The sequence below is a fragment of the Echinops telfairi genome, unplaced genomic scaffold (genome assembly GCF_000313985.2).
Source record: "Echinops telfairi isolate 266 unplaced genomic scaffold, ASM31398v2 ScPeMD7_7400;HRSCAF=8409, whole genome shotgun sequence".
Taxonomy (NCBI): domain Eukaryota; kingdom Metazoa; phylum Chordata; class Mammalia; order Afrosoricida; family Tenrecidae; genus Echinops; species Echinops telfairi.
Window position 1 is genome coordinate 18,895,216 of NW_022111300.1, and position 18,843 is coordinate 18,914,058.

The window sequence follows — 18,843 nt, forward strand, 5'->3', positions numbered from 1 at the left end:
TCTTTGGGGTTTGTTTTTTTGGATATTAGGACAATTTTCTAATAAAGACACACATGAAGGTGTAAAATAAAACCAAATAGGGACAATTGGTCTTTTATAATTAAATCATCTTCTTATTGTTAGGAAAGAAGAAGTTAGACAAAGGAAAATGTAAATTAATTTTGTAAAGCTAGATAGGAATCACAGGTAACAGAGTATGAAAACCTGCATTCACATCATTATAAATGGGTATGGAAATACATATAGATAAGTGTGTAGATATAGTGGGGAAAAGTCATTTAAAAAGAAAGGGGAAAAAAAGAACAAGCAAGTCATAGGATAGTGGAGGTATCATGAAAGCTCCCAATGGCCAAAGCTGAAAAATTCTGACAGATAACAAATAAATAGCAATATATATATATATGTATCATCAATATCCATGAGTCCATACTGATACCAATTAAGCATAAAGAAATACATAAGTAAATGCAGCTAGAGGAACAAATCGTTCTTACCACAGAATTCCAATTGATAAATGTAGAAAAAACGAGGAGTAGTAACTCACCATTATCAGAATAACATTCTAATGACTGCTGCAGAGGAGCCACTGATGTTCAGTGAGTGAACAAAGTTTATGAACAAATGGGATATTTGTATAGTCTCACATCTTTCTCCCTGCAGATGTTAGCAGCCCAGCAGGTAACCACCAGCCCCCCCCCGCCCCCCCGCCCCCCACGCACAGAGTCTTTAAGGGATGAGGGAAAGGAATCGTATTGCATGGTTTTAAAGTTCACTCTGGGATTTTAAATCATAATAACGATATGTAATCGCTACAGTGACAAAAGTGACTAATGAGCAACACACAAATTTAACATTCACAACAGTGTTATAAAGAAAATAGCACCAGACAGAGGCCAGAAACACAAGTTTTAGTCACATTTTGACTATAAATAGCCAATGAGCTCAAGTGCCCAACTCCTCCCTTTTTGCCTTCTGCTGCTGCCTCTTCCAGCGTGAGACCATCAGCGCCTCCTTCCAGGTTCAAAGTTAGCAGAGTCCAAGCTGCGAAAACTGTACGAGGTGAAGGACAAAGAACTTAAATGAGGAACACTGGATAGGGTTCCATAAGAAAGGAGAAGGTGCCCTGCCTATCTATGAGCACTTGATGAGATATCTCATGCTCTTTGGGGTTTAGAACTCCAAGCCTAGAGATGTCAGTAGACAATAGGAAATGCATGAGCATCACAGACAGCACACCTCAGTAATTCTGAGCACTCGCGGATGAGGGTTACATCTCAAACACGTGACTTGACTGAATGTTCCGGAGAAAGTGAAGGAGGTCTTACCTCTAGATGAATGAGAACTTTACCTACAGTCAATAAACCAGGGAGCTTTTAAACACAAGTAAATGGTAACTTCATCACTCTGCCAACTTCTTCTTCAAAAGCCTAATATAAATAACTCCCAAACAGATGTTTTAAAGAACATGTGTACTTTAAATTATTTAGAACTGTGTGTTCATTCCACTCATGTGCTTTTCATATTCTTACATTGGTTAAATGGAACTTAACCTTTATAGTTGCTGTTTGGTACCACCAAGCATGACATGCTGCCTGTCCTGCCTATCCTCCTAATAGTAGATTCAAGCCCACTGTGTCAAACTGTCTTGTTAAAGGGTCCTCTGGGTTTGCTACTTTATCGAGTATGATGCCCTGCCCTGGGGACCAGTCCCTCCTGATAACATGAGTTGTCATGTTACAAAGTACGTGAGATGAAGCGGCTGTGCTTATTCCAAGACAAATGTGCTTATTCATATGGAGGTCCACAGTATATTCAATATTCTTCATTAAGACCAGAAATGCATATGCCTCACTTCTTCTTCCATCTTTCATGTACAGCTTTCACATGCACGTGAGACAACTGAAAATAACCAAGCTGGGGCCGGAAACTCCTCAGTCCTCACAGTAGAATCTTTGCTCTTGAACACTTTACATTGGTCTGGTGCAGCAGATTCACCCATGCAATAGGTCATTTGATTTCTTGACAGCTGCTTCCATGGACATTGATTGTTGATCCCAGTAAAATGAAAATCTTTTCTGTTCAATCTTTTCAAATGGTAAGGATTTGTGTGTGTGTGTGTGTGTGTGTGTGTGTGTATTCTTTTATATGTTGAAGGCTGTGGTCTCTGGTCTTCAAAAATAAGTGCAATGCTCATTATCTTCATATATCTATATTTTTTAAACAATAGGGCTGGCTTAAAAACAGTAAAATGGTATACTGTCCAATATTTCAAAATAACCAAATCCCACCAACATTAGTGTCTAGGACAAAAACAATTTATTGAGCAAACTACTGTTCCCATGAAAAGTATGAGGATCTAAGCACTAAAATGTCTATCTCCAATTTCTGTATTCTTTCTTACAACTGTAGATCCATGTCTACAGCAAAAACGGAGAGAAGGACAACACTATACAATTAAACAAAAGACAAAAATAAACACACTCTACTTGGGTCTCCTGGTAGAGGAAGTCCGTTTGCCCTAGTCTAAACCCAGGGTTACTCGCAAGCTAGCAGTCACGGGATCTGCACCAGCCTTGTGAACTGATGGCTTTACTACATGAACTTCCTTCCAGAAGGTCTTGCTAAGCTCTCACACTATCCCCACCTTGGCCACTTGCCTGGCTGCTGTGATGACAGCTAGTGTGCCTCCACACAGGCCCTTCTGCCCGAAAGGCATGGGAGCCCTAGTTCTCAAAATGACTCTTCCCCACAAGCAGCTGTGGATCACAAGGGCAACCAGACAGTCCTTCATTCTTCCCTGACCCAGTAACAAAAGAGTGTCAAGAACAAAAGAGCGCCAAATTTGCATGCTGATAAACTACACTTAATAAACTGAAAACAAGGAAATGACTTGTCTGGTTTTATGATGGAACTTACTGGTTAATTTTATCTTTGGGCAATTACCCAACTGCTGAATTGCAGTTTTTCTTATCTATAAAATGAAAACTCTAATAAACTACCTTCCCAGATGGCTTTCAAGATATGTAGGCCTGCCAACAAATGTTTTAAAGTAATTATCACTGAAATACACATTAGGGTGAGTAACTTGGAGACCTGTTGTTCTCAAAGCAATAGCTTCCAAGTTGGAGGAGGATAAATGAAGCGAGCGACCCGAGTAACACATACTCTCCTGAGTAATGATGGTTCATTTCAGTAATGATTGTTTTTGTTGTTGTTGAGCATAGCCACAACAAAACACACACCAATTCAATAGTTTCTACAAGTACAATTGGGTGGCACTGGATACATTCTTTAAGTTGTGCAACCTGCATGGTTTAAAATACAGGAAGATGTGTGCCAGGGTGTATCCTCTCACCATACTTTTTCAATCTGTATGCTGAACAAATCATCAGAGAAAATGGACTACAGGAAGAAGATGCATCAGGATCGGACGAAGACTTATTAACAACCTGTAATATGCAGATGATACAACCTTGCTGGCTGGAAGTGAAGAGGACTTGAAAGATTTGCTGATAAATTACAGCCTTCAGTATGGATTGTGACTCAGTGTAAAGAAGATCACAATGATCTATCTATCACCCCCTCCCTGGGGGAAGGACAACAGAAAAGTGGGTGAAGGGAGACATCAGTCAGTGTAAGACATGAAAAAATAATAATAATTTATAAATTATCAAGGGTTCATGAGGGAGGGGGAAAAATGAGAAACTGATACCAAGGGCTCAAGGAGAAAGAAAATGTCTTGAAAACGATGATGGCAACAAATGTACAAATGTGCTTGACACAATGGATGGATGTGTGGATTGTAATATGAGTTGTACAAGCCCCCAATAAAATGATTTAAAAAAAGAAAATAATGATGGCAACATATGTACAAATGTGCTTGATACAATGATGGATGTATGGATTGTGATGAACTGTATGAGCCCCCAATAAATTGATTTTTTAAAATGCATATTACCAGGCCTTATTCCTAGAAATTAAAAAAAGAAGAAGACCAAAATCCTTACAACTGGACCAAAGGTAACATCATTATAAATGGAGAAAAGGTTGATGCTGTCAAGGATTTTGTCTGGCTTGGATCCACAATCAATGCTCACAGAAGCAGCAAATCTGCACCAGTCCTCTTTAGAGTACTGAACAGCAAGGATGTTACCTTGAGGACTAAAGTGCACCCAACCCAAGTCATGGTATTTTCCACTGTCTCATACGCATGTGAAAGTTCATCACTGAATAAGGGAGACCAAAGAAGAATCCATGCATTTGGATTTTGGTGCTGGAGAAGAGTATTGAAAGTACTACAGACTGCTAACTGGACAAACTGATCTGTCTTGGAAGAAATACAGCCAGAATGCTCCTCAGAGGCAAGGATAGCAAGACTTCCCCTCCCATACCTTGGACATCCTGCCAGGAGAAGCTAGTCCCTGGAGAACATCATGCTTGGTAAAGTAGAAGGGCAGCAAAAAGGGGGAAGGCCCTTAACGAGATGGATCAGCACAGCAGCTGCAACAATAGGCTTGGCACAGTTACCATTGTGAAGATGGTGCAGGACCATGCAGTGTTTCCTTCTGTTGTGCATATGGTCAGTATGGGGTGGAACTGACCCTATGCCACCCAATAATAACAGCATATTGATCTTGGAAAAAAGTATGATTCTCAAAGCAAGTATTCTTTACTAGTTATATTAACTTGTTCTTTTGTTTTAAGAAGGGTTCAGGGAACTTTTTGGTTGAAGATGAAAGATTCTCTCAGGGCAATTGTTTCAGAGGTTCAGCCAACTATCTTGTTGCCATTAAGTATGGAGACGGTGAGAATTTGCAAATAATCTGGTCTGTGTTTTCCCCTTATTGATCAGGACTGTTCTACAGTCTCTGGTCAAAATGTTCAGTCATGGTGGCCAAGTATCCATTTCTTCTGATCCCATGACAAAGGAGGCGGTTGTTCATGGAAACAATTAGCCATACATTCCTTATGTCCTCTATTCTTGGCTTTCCTTTTCCCTTGTTGCTACAGGCACATGACTTTTGCAATTCTTTTTACAGGTGTATGACTTAATGGCAATGACTCTTGTTGGTAGGGAGGTATATGAATATTGCTTGGAAAAGGCCTTTTAATAGTCTTCATTCCATACACCCATGTCACCTCACCCTACCTCCCTCCTAAATATTGATTGATAAATGTCTGATATCTAATTGTGACCAAGGTTTATGAACTCCATTGAGCTGCAACACTTGATTTTGTAAGACCGATAGAACTACATGATTGCAAGGAATTCTCCCACAGGTCCTCTATGGTGGGTACTAGTACCCCATCCAATAGAAAAATAGCTGGGGCTCAGACACCTTGTCAGACGTTGGAAGGCAAGTCTGTAGAATTCTAAGTCCATTTTCTTTGCCCTATAATTACAAGTTCCATTAATTAATATGAGACATTGTATAAAAGTAAAAAGCGAGGGGGTTCTGCCCCATAAGAACAGGGAGGAAGAAAGTACAATTCTGTGAAAACAAGAGCCTTGGAACTAATCATCTGTCCCTAGGGACTCAGCATGGAATCAGCTTTTAAAGCAGTAACATAAAGCAGGAAGATCATGATATAGGGAAAGTATCCCATGGTTACATAGGAACATTTACTTCTGATAGGGCAATGTAAACATTTCTCTGGTCCTGAAAACTATCTCCAATGAAAAAGACTCAAGCAGAGATGTAAGGGGGCTTGGCAAGTATTTATATGGCCAGAGAAAGCACTTGGCAAACAATGGTCCAAAGGCTGCCGCCCACCTCACCCAACCCCCCGGGCTGCTGCCCAAAGGAAGGGGACAGCACTGGAGGCTGATGCGTCTCTGCCTCACACTCCTTGACTACCCTGGACCTCTCCTGCCAGAATTCTGTACATCGGCTCCATCCACCTTTCTTTTCTGGGTAGCTTCCTCTGCTTACATCTCATGTCCTTCGTCGGATGATGCCAGTTATTTATATGTTTGCTTAGTAATTTATTTAACACAAATAGCACTTACCAGTGTATCAAGATATTAACTCACTGAGTCAAACAACTCTGAGGTAGAAACTATCATTTTACCATTCTGTTTGGAAAGAAGAAAACTGAGGTGCAGGAGGTACCTTTCTGCACCACAACATTTTCCCTTCTAATCCCAGTACTATTGACATCTTAGTTCAAATTCTCAAGAGAGAAGAAGCCAGTCACTCCTACTCAATCAATACTGTAAACAGCAGGCTGCCTCTAGTCTGATAGCATTACTAGTAATTAGCAGTCATATTCCAGAGATATAATTACAAGCTCTATGAAATATCATGAAGTTAAGGAATCTGGATTTTTGCTTTCCCCCGCCCCTTTGCTCTAATATTAAAAATGCTATGTTGTAGTTCTAAGACAGATTGCCTAGATTAGGATGCCTGCTAGGCGTGGTGTGCGAGCCCAGCAGTAGCTGCGATGCAGTCCTGCTGCCTGCTTGCCTGTGCCCATAAGACCTCAGAGCCCAGCTGTGGGCAGCTGAAAGAAAATCCTGGAACATTCCTAAGAAATGCTGTACGCACAATACTCTTGGTGACACAGAGGAATTTATTGTGTGGAAAACAAGCCATCTATAGTGGGTGAGAGACTACGGACAGGAGAGAGCTTTGGCTGCAGGCTGAGGAGAGCTGTTGCCGTGGACCAAGGACTGTATCCTTACTGTTTACTGATGCTGATTTGTAGTAACCTATTACCTTCCCGAATAACCCCCGCAAAATTGTCAGTATTGTCTGTGAATTCTATGTGGCCATTGCAATGAAGCATCCCATGCAGCATAGAATAGAGTGTCGTGGGAGGAATGGTTGGTGTCAGAATAGGTCCACAGGATACAATGTGGAGGAATGTCTGACTTGGGGCAATGGAGAAGCCCAAAGTCACCTGGCCAGTCATGGCCATTATTACAGATGGCCAAGCCTTTCTTTTATGGCACTTAAGGCAGGGCAGAACCCTGACTTAGAAATACCTTAATCTTTTCACATATAAGGTGGCTTCAAAAAGTTCATGTAAAAATTCCATTATCTTTTCATTCCAGTTTTCCACGAACTTTTGAAGCCCCCTTGAATGTTTATTGCCCGAGAGTCAAAAGTTGTGTGTGAACAAATTTCAAAGAACTTCTTGACCAGATAGAAAATACAATTGTAGGTGATAAAGAAGACTACTTTAGAAGTCACTTACATCTTTCTGTGTTTGATTCCTTTCTTAACTGTATAGTGTATAAACTGATAAGGTCGTCTTGCACATGATACTTTCTTCCACCATGAAGAAGCCCACTGGTCCAGTCAGGGACAGGCTGGGGCTCTGTGTGGGCCAGGTTGTTGATTCCACCAACAACCATGTACAATAGGGACAGGCAGCAGTGCTTAATTCAGCTATAGTGACCCAAACCTAAGCCCACTGTGATCCAGTCGATTCCGAGACTAGCAACCCCGTAGGATTTCAAAGGCTTGTAAATCAGTAGAGGGGTAGTTCGTCTTATTTTGCCTCCCCTCAGCTGCAGTGGAGTGAGGACTCAATTGTTTTTGATGTTTTCAACAAATAGTGACCCCACGTGCCATAACTGAGCTGCCTGAGAGGATTCCCCAGTTGTTCAGGTAGCTGATCATTAGGTCTTTGATTCCATGGAAGAGGAGGTTCAAACCAACAGCCTTTCCATTAGAGCCATGTGCTGAACATGACGCCCCAAGGTTCTGATTGTGAGGATGAAATTATCTGGGGAAAGAAAGCAAAGTGCTCGGTGAAGAGTACATACTCAATGAAAAGTTAGTTATGTCCCCTCACTGCCACCGAGGGCACTGCACCTGAAAGTGACCCCATAGGACCGAGCAGAACTGCCCTTGTAGGTTTCCACGGCTGTAAATCTTTACAGGAGTAGAAAGCCTCAACTTTCTCCAGCAAAAGTTAGTTATTAGGGCATCCAAAAATGAAGGAGGCATGGCTTTTGGAAAGGCAGCTGAATGAACAGTACGGCTTGTACCTGTTGCATTCAAGAACATGATTAAATGCTTGGGGTCTCTTTCAGGACTGTTCATCCAGACACAAGCTTTTTTCTTTTGCACAGACCTCCCTTCTTTCCAGAAACAAAAGCAGCCCCCACTGCAGTTTTATTTTCCTGTTCCTGTAACCAGACCCGCATCTGAATGGGCTCCTTCTTTGGAACCTAGGCCAACACATATGGTAAATCTCTCTGTACCCAACCCACTCCCCCAACCCCACACAGAAAGAAAAGTGCTCCTAAAGTCATCTGGGGAAACAATGTACCAATATTTTCCCTTGCATTCCAAAATACTGCAAACTTCCTGTCCCCACGACAGCCCAGTACGTTCCACAGAAAGGTCAGGACATGGCACTCCATGCAATTCACAACTGGACCAGAACACACAGTGGCCTCATGTCCCTTCTGCATGAATTACTTGAAAACAAACTAAATGCATGCATTGCCTTGAGTTCATTCCAGCTCACAGTGACCCTGCTACTTGAGAGCAGGTGCAAACCATAAGAAAGAACCCCTCTGATGTGAATAGACACAGCTCTGGCAAATACTTAATAAACAACCGAGCCATTATTTATCGTTCAGAATAAAAGCCACTAAGGAAAATTTGTTGTTCTAATGTATTCAATGCTGATAAGCCATTGCATGAGTTACACAATGCCATGATCCTTTACCTGAAAAGCTCAACATACCAAAAGAATAGCTAAAGACCAATTTATTGCAAAAATTCTACTTCAGTTATGTGATATTTCAGGCTAGCTGAAACTCTGAAAGACGAGGCACATTTTAAGTGATTCTGAGCCCCTTAAATTTAAGTATGCTACTTACAAAAGAGTAGCATCACTGACTGCTGAGCTAAGTGTATTAAATGCTTAAAAAAGGGAAACTTGTTTTAATGAAGAAAAATTAAAATAATGGATATCTTTGTTGAGAAGTAGGATATACTGTGACATTTCCCAAGGCTGACCTTGGTAGGAGGTTAACTTTCAGTCTTACAGCATCTAGGATGTGTCCGTTTCCAAGTCACCTGCATGTCTTAAGCTTTTGCCCTCAACTCACCAGCTTTGTTCATTGTACAGATAAGAGGCTGATGGGAAGAGAGATGCTTTCATTGAAAGCTCCCAAACAAATGTTCTCAGAAAAATGAAGATATTGTTTTAGAACAGAGACCAACTGTTCAGGTTAACAGAGCAAGAGCCTTCAGTACTCACTGACTTGCATTTACTGCTGCAAAAGAAAACATGTATATTCTTCAACTCACACTTGCCTTAGGTTCCAACGAGAGAAATAAAATTACAATTATAAGTACAGTTCCTGCCCCCAAATGCCCAAACAGTTTACAGAAGAATAGAAAATGGGATTTTCTTAAAATTTCACATGACATAAGTTCATGTGATTGAAACACCAAAAACTTAGATAAGGCAGCTGAAAAAACATAAGATAAACTAGGATTAAAAAGTAACCTATACAAAAACTAACTCAAAATGGACCAAAGGCCTAAATATAAAAGAGGTGAATTTATATAACTCTTAGATGAAAATCAAGAAGTCCATTGCCCTTGGTCAATGGTTCCTTAGAGATAGCATCAGAAGCAACAAAAGAAAAGCACAGATAAACTGGACTTCATCAAAATAAAATCTTTTGTTTCAAAGAACACTATCAAGCAAGTGAAAAAAATTAACTACAGAATAGAGAAGCTATTTGCAATTAATATGTCTGATTAAGGATTTGTAACCAGTACCCAGAGGAACTTCTACAACTCAATCATAAAGGCAAATAACCAGACAAGGAGAAATTAAAGGAATTTGCCAAGACAAACAAGCCAATTAAATAAATAAATATACATATATATTTGGAGAAATAGTTCATTGTATGCTTAAAATGAGCTATTTCTCCAAAGAAGATATACAAATAGTCCACAACCACATGAAAAGATGAGTGACATTATTAGTCATTAGAGATTTGCAAATCAAAACCATTTCACACCAGAATGACTATGATTTAAAAGATAGTCAACATCAAGTGTTGGTAAGTTTGTGCAGAAAATGGGGCTCTCAAATGTGTTCTGAGGAAGCAAAATGATGCCGTCACTGTTACCGATAAGCAAAACATAAAATTACCAAATGACCCATCTGTTTTACTCCTGGTTATACACCGGAAAGAACTGAAAACAGGTATTAAAGCAAACATTTGTACATAGATGTTCATAATAACACTATGAACAACCAAAAGGTAAATACAATCCAAGTCTCCACCAATTAATGAGTGGATAACAAAAGGCCATCTACCCATACAATGAAATAGTAAACAAAAAAACACACCCCCAAAGCTAATGAGTGGATTCCAACTGCAAGTAAACCTGGATGGGGTTTCTGAAACAAAATCTTGATGAGAATGACTTCCTCTTTCTCCTGTAGAATAATGGGTTTGAACCAGAGACTTCGGAGTGAGCAATATTTCCTGAAGCTCTGCTTGCCTCCCTCCCACCCCACTCCACCCCACAATCATCAGTGTGGATCAGCCACTTCTCTGAGACTGCAGAGTCCCAGGCTGGTAGGTGTACACAGATGAAAAGAGGCAGCAACAACTGCCTGAAGAACATCATCTCCTGGATGTCCCACCGACCGTACAAGCCCAGGGCATCACCAGTCTCACTTCAGCATCTGGTCTGCCCACTCCTCACCTCAAAACCCGTTATTTGTTTTTTTCATTTTGGAGACAGATAGACTAATGGATACAGGTAGAAAAATCTACACACACTAGTAAAAGGAGTGAGTTATAGAATTTTTTAACAGGTTTTAGTCGGAATCTCACACACACATAGAGGCCAAAGAACTATTTAAGATCACTATGAGGATCTTTCATGAACAGAAAAAAATGTGCATGGAAACTTCCAAAAGTTGGTGGCAACTTTCTACTATCTTTATTATTACTATTACTATTATTATTAACTGGGAGTTAATACATATATATCATATCATTCCATAGTTCAAACGCATCAAGCAGGATTGTACAATTGCTACCACAATCAGTTCCCAAACATTCTTTTCTGCCTGGACTCCTTGGCATCATCTCTTCTTTACCGCTCCCACCCACTGAAACCCTTATTCTACTTGCTGTCCCCATAGGCTCATCAACCCGGAGTTTCATATACTGAAAAACAGAAAATCAAAACACAACTCCAAGAGGGAGACCTCCAATGACTTAACACCTCTGAGACAAATCCTAATATGAATGAACATAAACAAACAAACAAAAATACAGAAAACGATGAAAAACAAGATCAGGTCCTGCATGCATCAGAGGGGAGATCAACAAAGTTTTAACTGTCAAGTCAGACTTACGCCTTTGGTCTTCCATGCTCATCTTTCCAAGGCACTCTGTTTAGCAGTCCCTTTTCCTTCATTCCCTCAATTGTGGAGACAGGGAGTTCACTGGAGGTTTATGTCCTATGCAGTTCCCAGAAATGAATCTTGGGCTCCCACTCTTGTCCATAGCCTTCTGCAAACTTAATTCTCAAAATTTAGGCTCTGATACTATTCCCTCCTTTGATTTACAATCCTTCAGTGGCAAATGATGGTGTGCTTCTAACGGTGGACTTATTGACATCCCACTTAAATAGCTGCTTGTTTGGAGATGAGCCTTTAAGACCCCCAGATGCTATTTTATCTGATAGCCAGGCACCACAGTTTGCTATAGCACCCATATCTTCTGTATTCTCTTTTTGAGAGTGAGTATCAAGCAGGGCCATAATGTAAGAATTAATTGTTCTAAAGTTGGAGCTAGGATTGAGTGTAAGCTTTTAATTCTATTTTCCCAAAACATTTTGAAGCTCCCTTGAGTTTTAAATTTACATACCTATGATCTACGGGTAAAACAATGTACCAGTAAAACTCAACATTAATCTGTTCCCAAAAGTGGGGGTGACTATATAGTCTCCTACAGCACCAGTCACACTGTGGTTAGATAAGAACAGAAGGAAAGGAAATGAATGGTATCAATAAAAAGACTTGTCAAAATGATTGCACATGGTACTATTTAGAATTCATAAATTAAGATTGCTTCTTGCCTTTGAATATAAGCCAGATTCTTCTAATGGAAGATGACTAAATCCAGCTGAATGGCTGACACTGCTTTTTACTGGTATCCCCTTTGTTTTTGGAAGTTGTTGACTATCTCGATGAATGTGCCTGTCCCCAAACTAGGATAGAGAGTGAAGTTTGTGGTGACTGCCAAGTATGCAGTGAAATCGTCAAGATTCTTTTTTAATTTCCTGCCATGACTATAGAATCACTGCGTTGGAGCTTGAGGAGAACTCTAATCACAGAGCCCAAGCCAGTTACTTGATATATGTTGAAAGTAGAACCCAATGAGCTGCTGGCTTTTCAGCAAGCTGTGTCTGAGTGGTTAAGCACCTGGCAGTTAACCAAAAGGTCAGCAGTACAACCCCACCAACCACTCTGAGGTATAAAGATATAGCAGTTTGTTTCATTAAAGATTACAGCCTGGGAAAAGCTATGGGGCAGTTCTACTCGGAGCAGAAATTAACTCAGCAGCAATGGGTTCAGGTAGTCATAAGCACAGAGGCAGGGCCAGAAACCCCCAACCCTGAGCCCCATGTTCTTTTACATAATTATTATTCTTATTTATTCACAGCTTCATTGAGGTGTCATTCACATATAAGACTATTCCCCATTTAGAAGTGTCCAGTTCAGAGGTACTTAGTATGTTCACAGTTGGGTAGCCATCTCTATGATCTCACTCCGGAACACTTGAACCACCACCAAATAAAAGGAAAAAAGAAATGCCCCCCCCCAAAAAAAAAACCCCAAACCTACCATTAGCAATTTACTCTTTCTTCACCTCTCTCCCAGACCCTGACAACCACTGATCTACAAAATGTTTGTATGGATTTACCTTTTCTGAGCAATATAAATTGGGTCATTTATATGGACCCCTGCGACTGTCTTTCCCTTCATGCAGTGTTTTCAAGGATCCTTCATGTAGCATATATCAGTATTCCATTCCTTTTTCTTTTCTATGAGGGCGTAAGATTTCATTGGAGGAACCCTGGTGGTTAAAGAACCTTATTTTAAATAGCCAACATTTTCTGTGTAGATACGGTTTAGTTTGTTTTATAAGATTCGATTGCTCAATTAGGAATACGCTGGGGGCACACATCCAAAAGTTGGACATCTGAACCTACCCAGAGGTACCCTGAAGCTAGGTCTGGCCACACCCTTGAGAATTCCTTAGCACAGGTCTACTGTGCACATATGGGGTCGCCATGAGGCAGCATCTACTCATCGGTGCCTTGATAGCAACAAAAATGTTCAATTAATCATCTTCTTATAGCGTAACAAATTATTCTGTCCTCTTATAAACAGTTTAAAAAATCCCTACAATAAACCTCATTTAACAAGCATCATATGAAACCCAAATAGAAACAAAGAATATAAACAAAGTAGTTGAGTTTTCACTTTAAAAAAAGTATGTTGACTCCCTCCAGAACTCCGTCCCCGGAAGGCCCAGCTGAAAACCCGGAAAAAAGGATCGGGAAACGCCAGTGTGCCTATTGCGCTTGCGCAGAGGAGGCCGGAAGTCAAGGCGGAGACCGGGATGACTTTATTTCCGTTTCTGGTTTTGCTACAGTGTTTGGGATTCTTCGCGGCCGCCCAAGATGAACCGATTCTTCGGAAAAGCCAAGCCGAAGGCTCCGCCTCCCAGCCTGACTGACTGCATTGGCACGGTGGATAGCCGCGCAGAACCTATTGACAAAAAGATTTCTCGACTGGATGCGGAACTAGTGAAATACAAGGATCAGATCAAGAAGATGCGGGAGGGCCCTGCAAAGAATATGGTCAAGCAGAAAGCCTTGCGGGTCTTAAAACAAAAGCGAATGTACGAGCAGCAGCGGGACAACCTTGCTCAACAGTCGTTTAACATGGAACAAGCCAATTACACCATCCAGTCACTGAAGGACACCAAGACCACGGTTGATGCTATGAAACTAGGAGTAAAAGAAATGAAGAAAGCATACAAGCAAGTAAAAATCGACCAGATTGAGGATCTGCAAGACCAGCTAGAGGATATGATGGAAGATGCGAATGAAATCCAAGAAGCACTGAGTCGTAGTTATGGCACCCCAGAGCTAGACGAAGATGACCTAGAAGCAGAATTGGACGCACTGGGTGATGAGCTTCTGGCTGATGAAGACAACTCATATTTGGACGAGGCAGCATCTGCACCTGCCATTCCTGAAGGCGTGCCCACTGACACAAAGAATAAGGATGGAGTGTTGGTGGATGAATTTGGATTGCCACAGATCCCTGCTTCATAGACGTCCACCATTCAAATACATCATGTAAAATAAATATGTTTTCTGGGGACTGGGAAATAGCTTTCCAAATTTACCATAACAAATTTCAGTTTCTTTCTTTCAGGGAAAGTTCATTACATTGCTTTTTCCCTGTAAGACCCTCATTGCTGGGGGATACTTTCTTTGTACTAAATTTGTATTCCTTTTCTCTTAAGAAAGATTAACTTTAAAAAAATCAGTGGCTGTGTCAAGACTTGTTTTCACTTGCTAATAATTTGAAATAAAATGAAGGAAATGGGAATCTTTACATTTTCTGAAAATGTTAACTGCACAACCTCAAAATGTTGCTAAGACAAGATAAGAGCATCAGAGCTGTGTATATTGTGATTCAAAACCATTTTCTCTTAGCCTTGTAGGTGGGTGAGCAGGTTGACCTTTTTTGATGGGTATTGTGTCTTGTATCATTACTGTGTCTGGTGTTGGAATGGAAGTCTTACTGCTGTTTCATGAGTGGGTACTTTGATTCTATGGTTCCTTCAGTATTACAGCCTGACTTGTAATCAACAATGAGTATTTCTTGATATTTAATGTGTATACGACATTTATTTATACTTAATAAATATTTTTCAAAAGGAAAAAAAAAGTATGTTATGACAAAAGCAGCACAAAAGAAATTATTTTAATAGCAAAACTTTGTTATAGCAGGAAATACAGGCTGTGCAACAATTGTTCTAAATGCTCATTGATGCTCTGCCACAAGAGCACCACAGCCTTCAAGGTAATCCAAGTAACAGATGGGGATGTCAAAATCATGATGCACAGGGCGATGCAGGAGAAATCTCTAATCCCATATATACAGTAGTCACGATTCCTTTCCGAATGCAGGGGACATTGACTGGTTACTAGGACAAGGTAAATAAATGATCACCAAACATTCGGTTCTCGGACAGCAACTTCCCCATCCTCAAAATTCAAACTCACTCCTACTGAGTCCATCCCAACTTGCAGTCACCCTGTGTGACAAGGAAAACTGCCTCTGTGGGATTGGACACTGTCACTCTTGACGGAAGTAGAGCGCCTTGTCTTTCTCCCGCAAGGGTGGCTGATGTTCTCACAATGTGATCAGCAGCCCAATGTGTAACCACCTCACCCCCAGGGTTCCTAAAGAGTATACACAAACGGTACCAAGAAAATCTGTTCGCCCTTATTACAGACTTCAATGTCATGTAACAAAAGATTTTATATTTGTAAGCCAAAAGTGTGCTGTTCATTTTCATATTTCATTTAATCATTATCATAACAAGTTTATGTAGGACGTATTACCTCCAGTTTCTCTAAACATAAATCCACTGCCATCACGTCACCTGCAATTCATAGGCATTCTCCTCTATAGGGTCCCTGAGGCTGTCAATTGACGGGAGCACAGAGCATCATCAGTCTCCTGTGGAGCAGCTGGTAGGTTTGGACAGCTCGAATTTGCGTCAACAGTCCCACACTAACCCAACAGCGCCACCAGGGTCTTACATCGATTGGTTTTTAAAAAGTCCAATTCAAAGCAACCATAGGGATCACTGTAGATCTGTCTCATATGGTTTCCAAGGCTGTAATCTTTACGAAACGGCCTAGGAAATCCTTTATAAGATCATTAGGAGTTAAAATCAACATGATGACAGTGGTCTGGTCGGACCCCATTAACAAAAAGTCCAACAGTTTAAGCACATAACTGCGGTTTAAAAGGCTGGCGGTGACGGGACCCCACCTGGGAGAAAGATGTGGCAGTCTCCTCCACTAAGGGTGACGTACTCCCTTGGAAACAGGGCGGTTACGCTCTGTCCTTTAGGTTCCTATTGAGTTACAATCAACTCAATGGCAACAGGGGCCTGATGAAGAGGCATTCACTGCCTACATCATCCCAGCAGGCTCAACAGCCACAAGTCATCAATGGCCCTGATTGTACTGTATACAGAGAGAACACTAATTACATGCAACTCCGCTACTTTAAAAATTATATGTGTGGCTGGCCCTCATGCATGCATGCAAACAGCAGCTACCAATAGTTTCACACAGATGAACAGCAACCGTTACTGTCTAATTGACTCACAAAAACTCTGAGTGGGTTTCTGATAATTCATTTATAGTTACTAGACAAATTATTCCTCCGTGTTTTGAGCTAAGAAATCTCTGACTAAATAATGTATTGGCAAGTGTAAGTTTGTTTTTTTCCTGGTAGGAATGAAATTACATTCTAATACAGAGCCCTGATGTCACTGTGGGTTAGGTGCTGGACTGCTAACTACAAGGCTGGTGGTTCAAACCTACCAGGCACTCTGTGAGAGAAAGATGAGGCTGTCTGCTCTTATAAACATTTCCAGTCTACGGAACTTTCCATAGATAGGGTCACTATCTGTCAAACCAACTTGAAGGCAGTGGGTTTCCCAGTTCCATTTGTCCAGTTTTCCTGCTCTCTCCTGCCTTCACATCTTTGTGTTTGGTCTTTTTAAGCTGATAGTTCTATAGAGTGCACACCACCCCAGTGGGATCGTTGATCTTAGACTGCTCTATTCTTTGATTGAGAAGTGGTCTCCAGGACCGGCTTCAGTCAGAAGAGAAACTTAGGGGAACAGTCTCAGGAGTTCCTCCGGTCTCTATCAGAACAGCAAGTCTTGCATTTCTTATGAACTTGAGTTTCACTCTACATTTTCTCTTGCATTCCAAGTCGGGCCTTTCTTGGACACTCGGGTCAGAACAGCCAATAGTGGCAGACAGGCACCATGCAGTTCTGCAGGCTTCACGCTAGAGGCGGCTGTGGTTCTTGGGGACGATTAGTACTTTGGACTAATTGCTTCCTTGAGTCTTTGGTTTTCTTTATGCGGCTTTGCTCTGGGCAGAAAGAGACCCCTACTTGCGTTTCAGATAGTCATTCACGAGCTTTTTAAGGTTCCTTACTCAGTGGACTATGATGTCTAACACTGCCGCTAGGTACTATGTTGTGCCAACCACTCAAATGTCCCCTGAGACTGGGAGGTGTTCAGTCATGTTTACGTTTCTGTAGCTACATCCCCTATATGGTCTATTACATATAAGATTATACATGTTAATTATACACATTAATACATAATTAATCACACAAAAGCATGTACAAAATCCACAACCATATCTATATCTGCATGCAGGTGTCGTCCTACACAACCTCTCACAGCTATTTAACATATCTTTCTACTTATGTACTGCAGCAACTGTTGGATTATCTTCAGCAAAATTTTACATGCATGTGATATTAGTAATATTGTTCTATAAATTGCATGTTCTGTTGGGTCAACTTTCTGTAGAACAGGTATAAATATGGAGCTCTTCCTGTCAGTTGGCTAAGTAGTTGTCTTCTAAATTTCCTGGCATAGATGAGTAAATGCTTCCAGGGCTTCATCAGCTTGTTGAAGCATTTCACTGATATTCAATCAATTCCCGAAGCCTTGTGTCAACGCAGCTTGAACGTGTTCCTTCAGTACCATTGGTTCTTGCTCTTAAGCTACCTCTTGAAATGGTTGAATGTCAACTCGTTCTTTTTAGCACAATGATTCTATGTATTTTTCCATCTTCTTTGGCTGCTTCTTGCATCATTCAATATTTTTCCCACAAAGTCTTTTAAGATTGCAACTCAGGCTGGAATTTTTTCTTGAGTTCTTTCACTTTAAGTTATGCTAAGCATGTTCTTTCTTGTTGGTTTTCTAATTCTAGGTCTTTGCACATTTCATTATAATATCTTATTTTGTCTTCTCAAGCTGCCCTTTAAATTTTCTGTTTAGCTCTTTAACTTCATCATTTCTTCCATTTGCCTTAGCTACTCTGTGATTAAGAGCAAGTTTCAGAATCACTGATGACACACACACTGATCTTTGCTTTCTTCCCTATCTTTTTTTTCCCTTCCCTATCTTTTTAATGACCTTTTACTGTTCTTAAGTATGATGTTCTTAATGTCATCCCCCAGCTCATCAGGTCTTCTGTGATTAATGTTTAATGCATCAAATCCGTTCTTGAAATGTTCTCAAAATTTAGGTGGGGCATTCTCAAGGCTGTATTTTAGCTCTTGGAGACTTTTCATTTTCTTCAACTTCTACCTGAACTTCCATATGAGTAATGGATGGTCTGTACCAGTCAGCCCTGGCCTGGTTTTAGCTGCTGATATTGAGCTTCTCCCTCGTCCCTTCCATTTGATTTCTGTGTATTACATCTGGAGAAGTTGACCTGTATAGTTACTTTTTGTTTGTTGAGAAAAGGTTTTTGTTATGAACAAGTCAATGGTCTTGTAAAAATCTATGATGACATCTCTAGTAATGGTATCTTCTTTTCTTTTAAACATTTTAAAATTAATTTAATAAATCAATTACTAGGGACTCTTACAGCTTTTTAAAAAAAATCAATTTATTGGGGCTCATACAATTCATCACAATACATAGATCAATTGTGTAAAGCACATCTATACATTTGCTGCCCTCATCATTCCCAAAATTCG

At 40.6% G+C, this 18,843-nt stretch overlaps 2 protein-coding genes across 3 annotated transcripts in view; one reads left to right on the forward strand and one right to left on the reverse strand.

Moving 5' to 3' along the window:
- Positions 1–18,843, reverse strand: part of GAREM1 (GRB2 associated regulator of MAPK1 subtype 1) — a 224,227-nt gene that overhangs the window by 183,201 nt on the left and 22,183 nt on the right. The window lies entirely within an intron of this gene.
- Positions 13,645–14,968, forward strand: LOC101657502 (charged multivesicular body protein 5). Its single transcript, XM_013004758.2, has one exon. It carries the CDS (start codon positions 13,695–13,697, stop codon positions 14,352–14,354), a length of 660 nt encoding a protein of 219 aa, XP_012860212.1. The 5' UTR covers positions 13,645–13,694; the 3' UTR covers positions 14,355–14,968.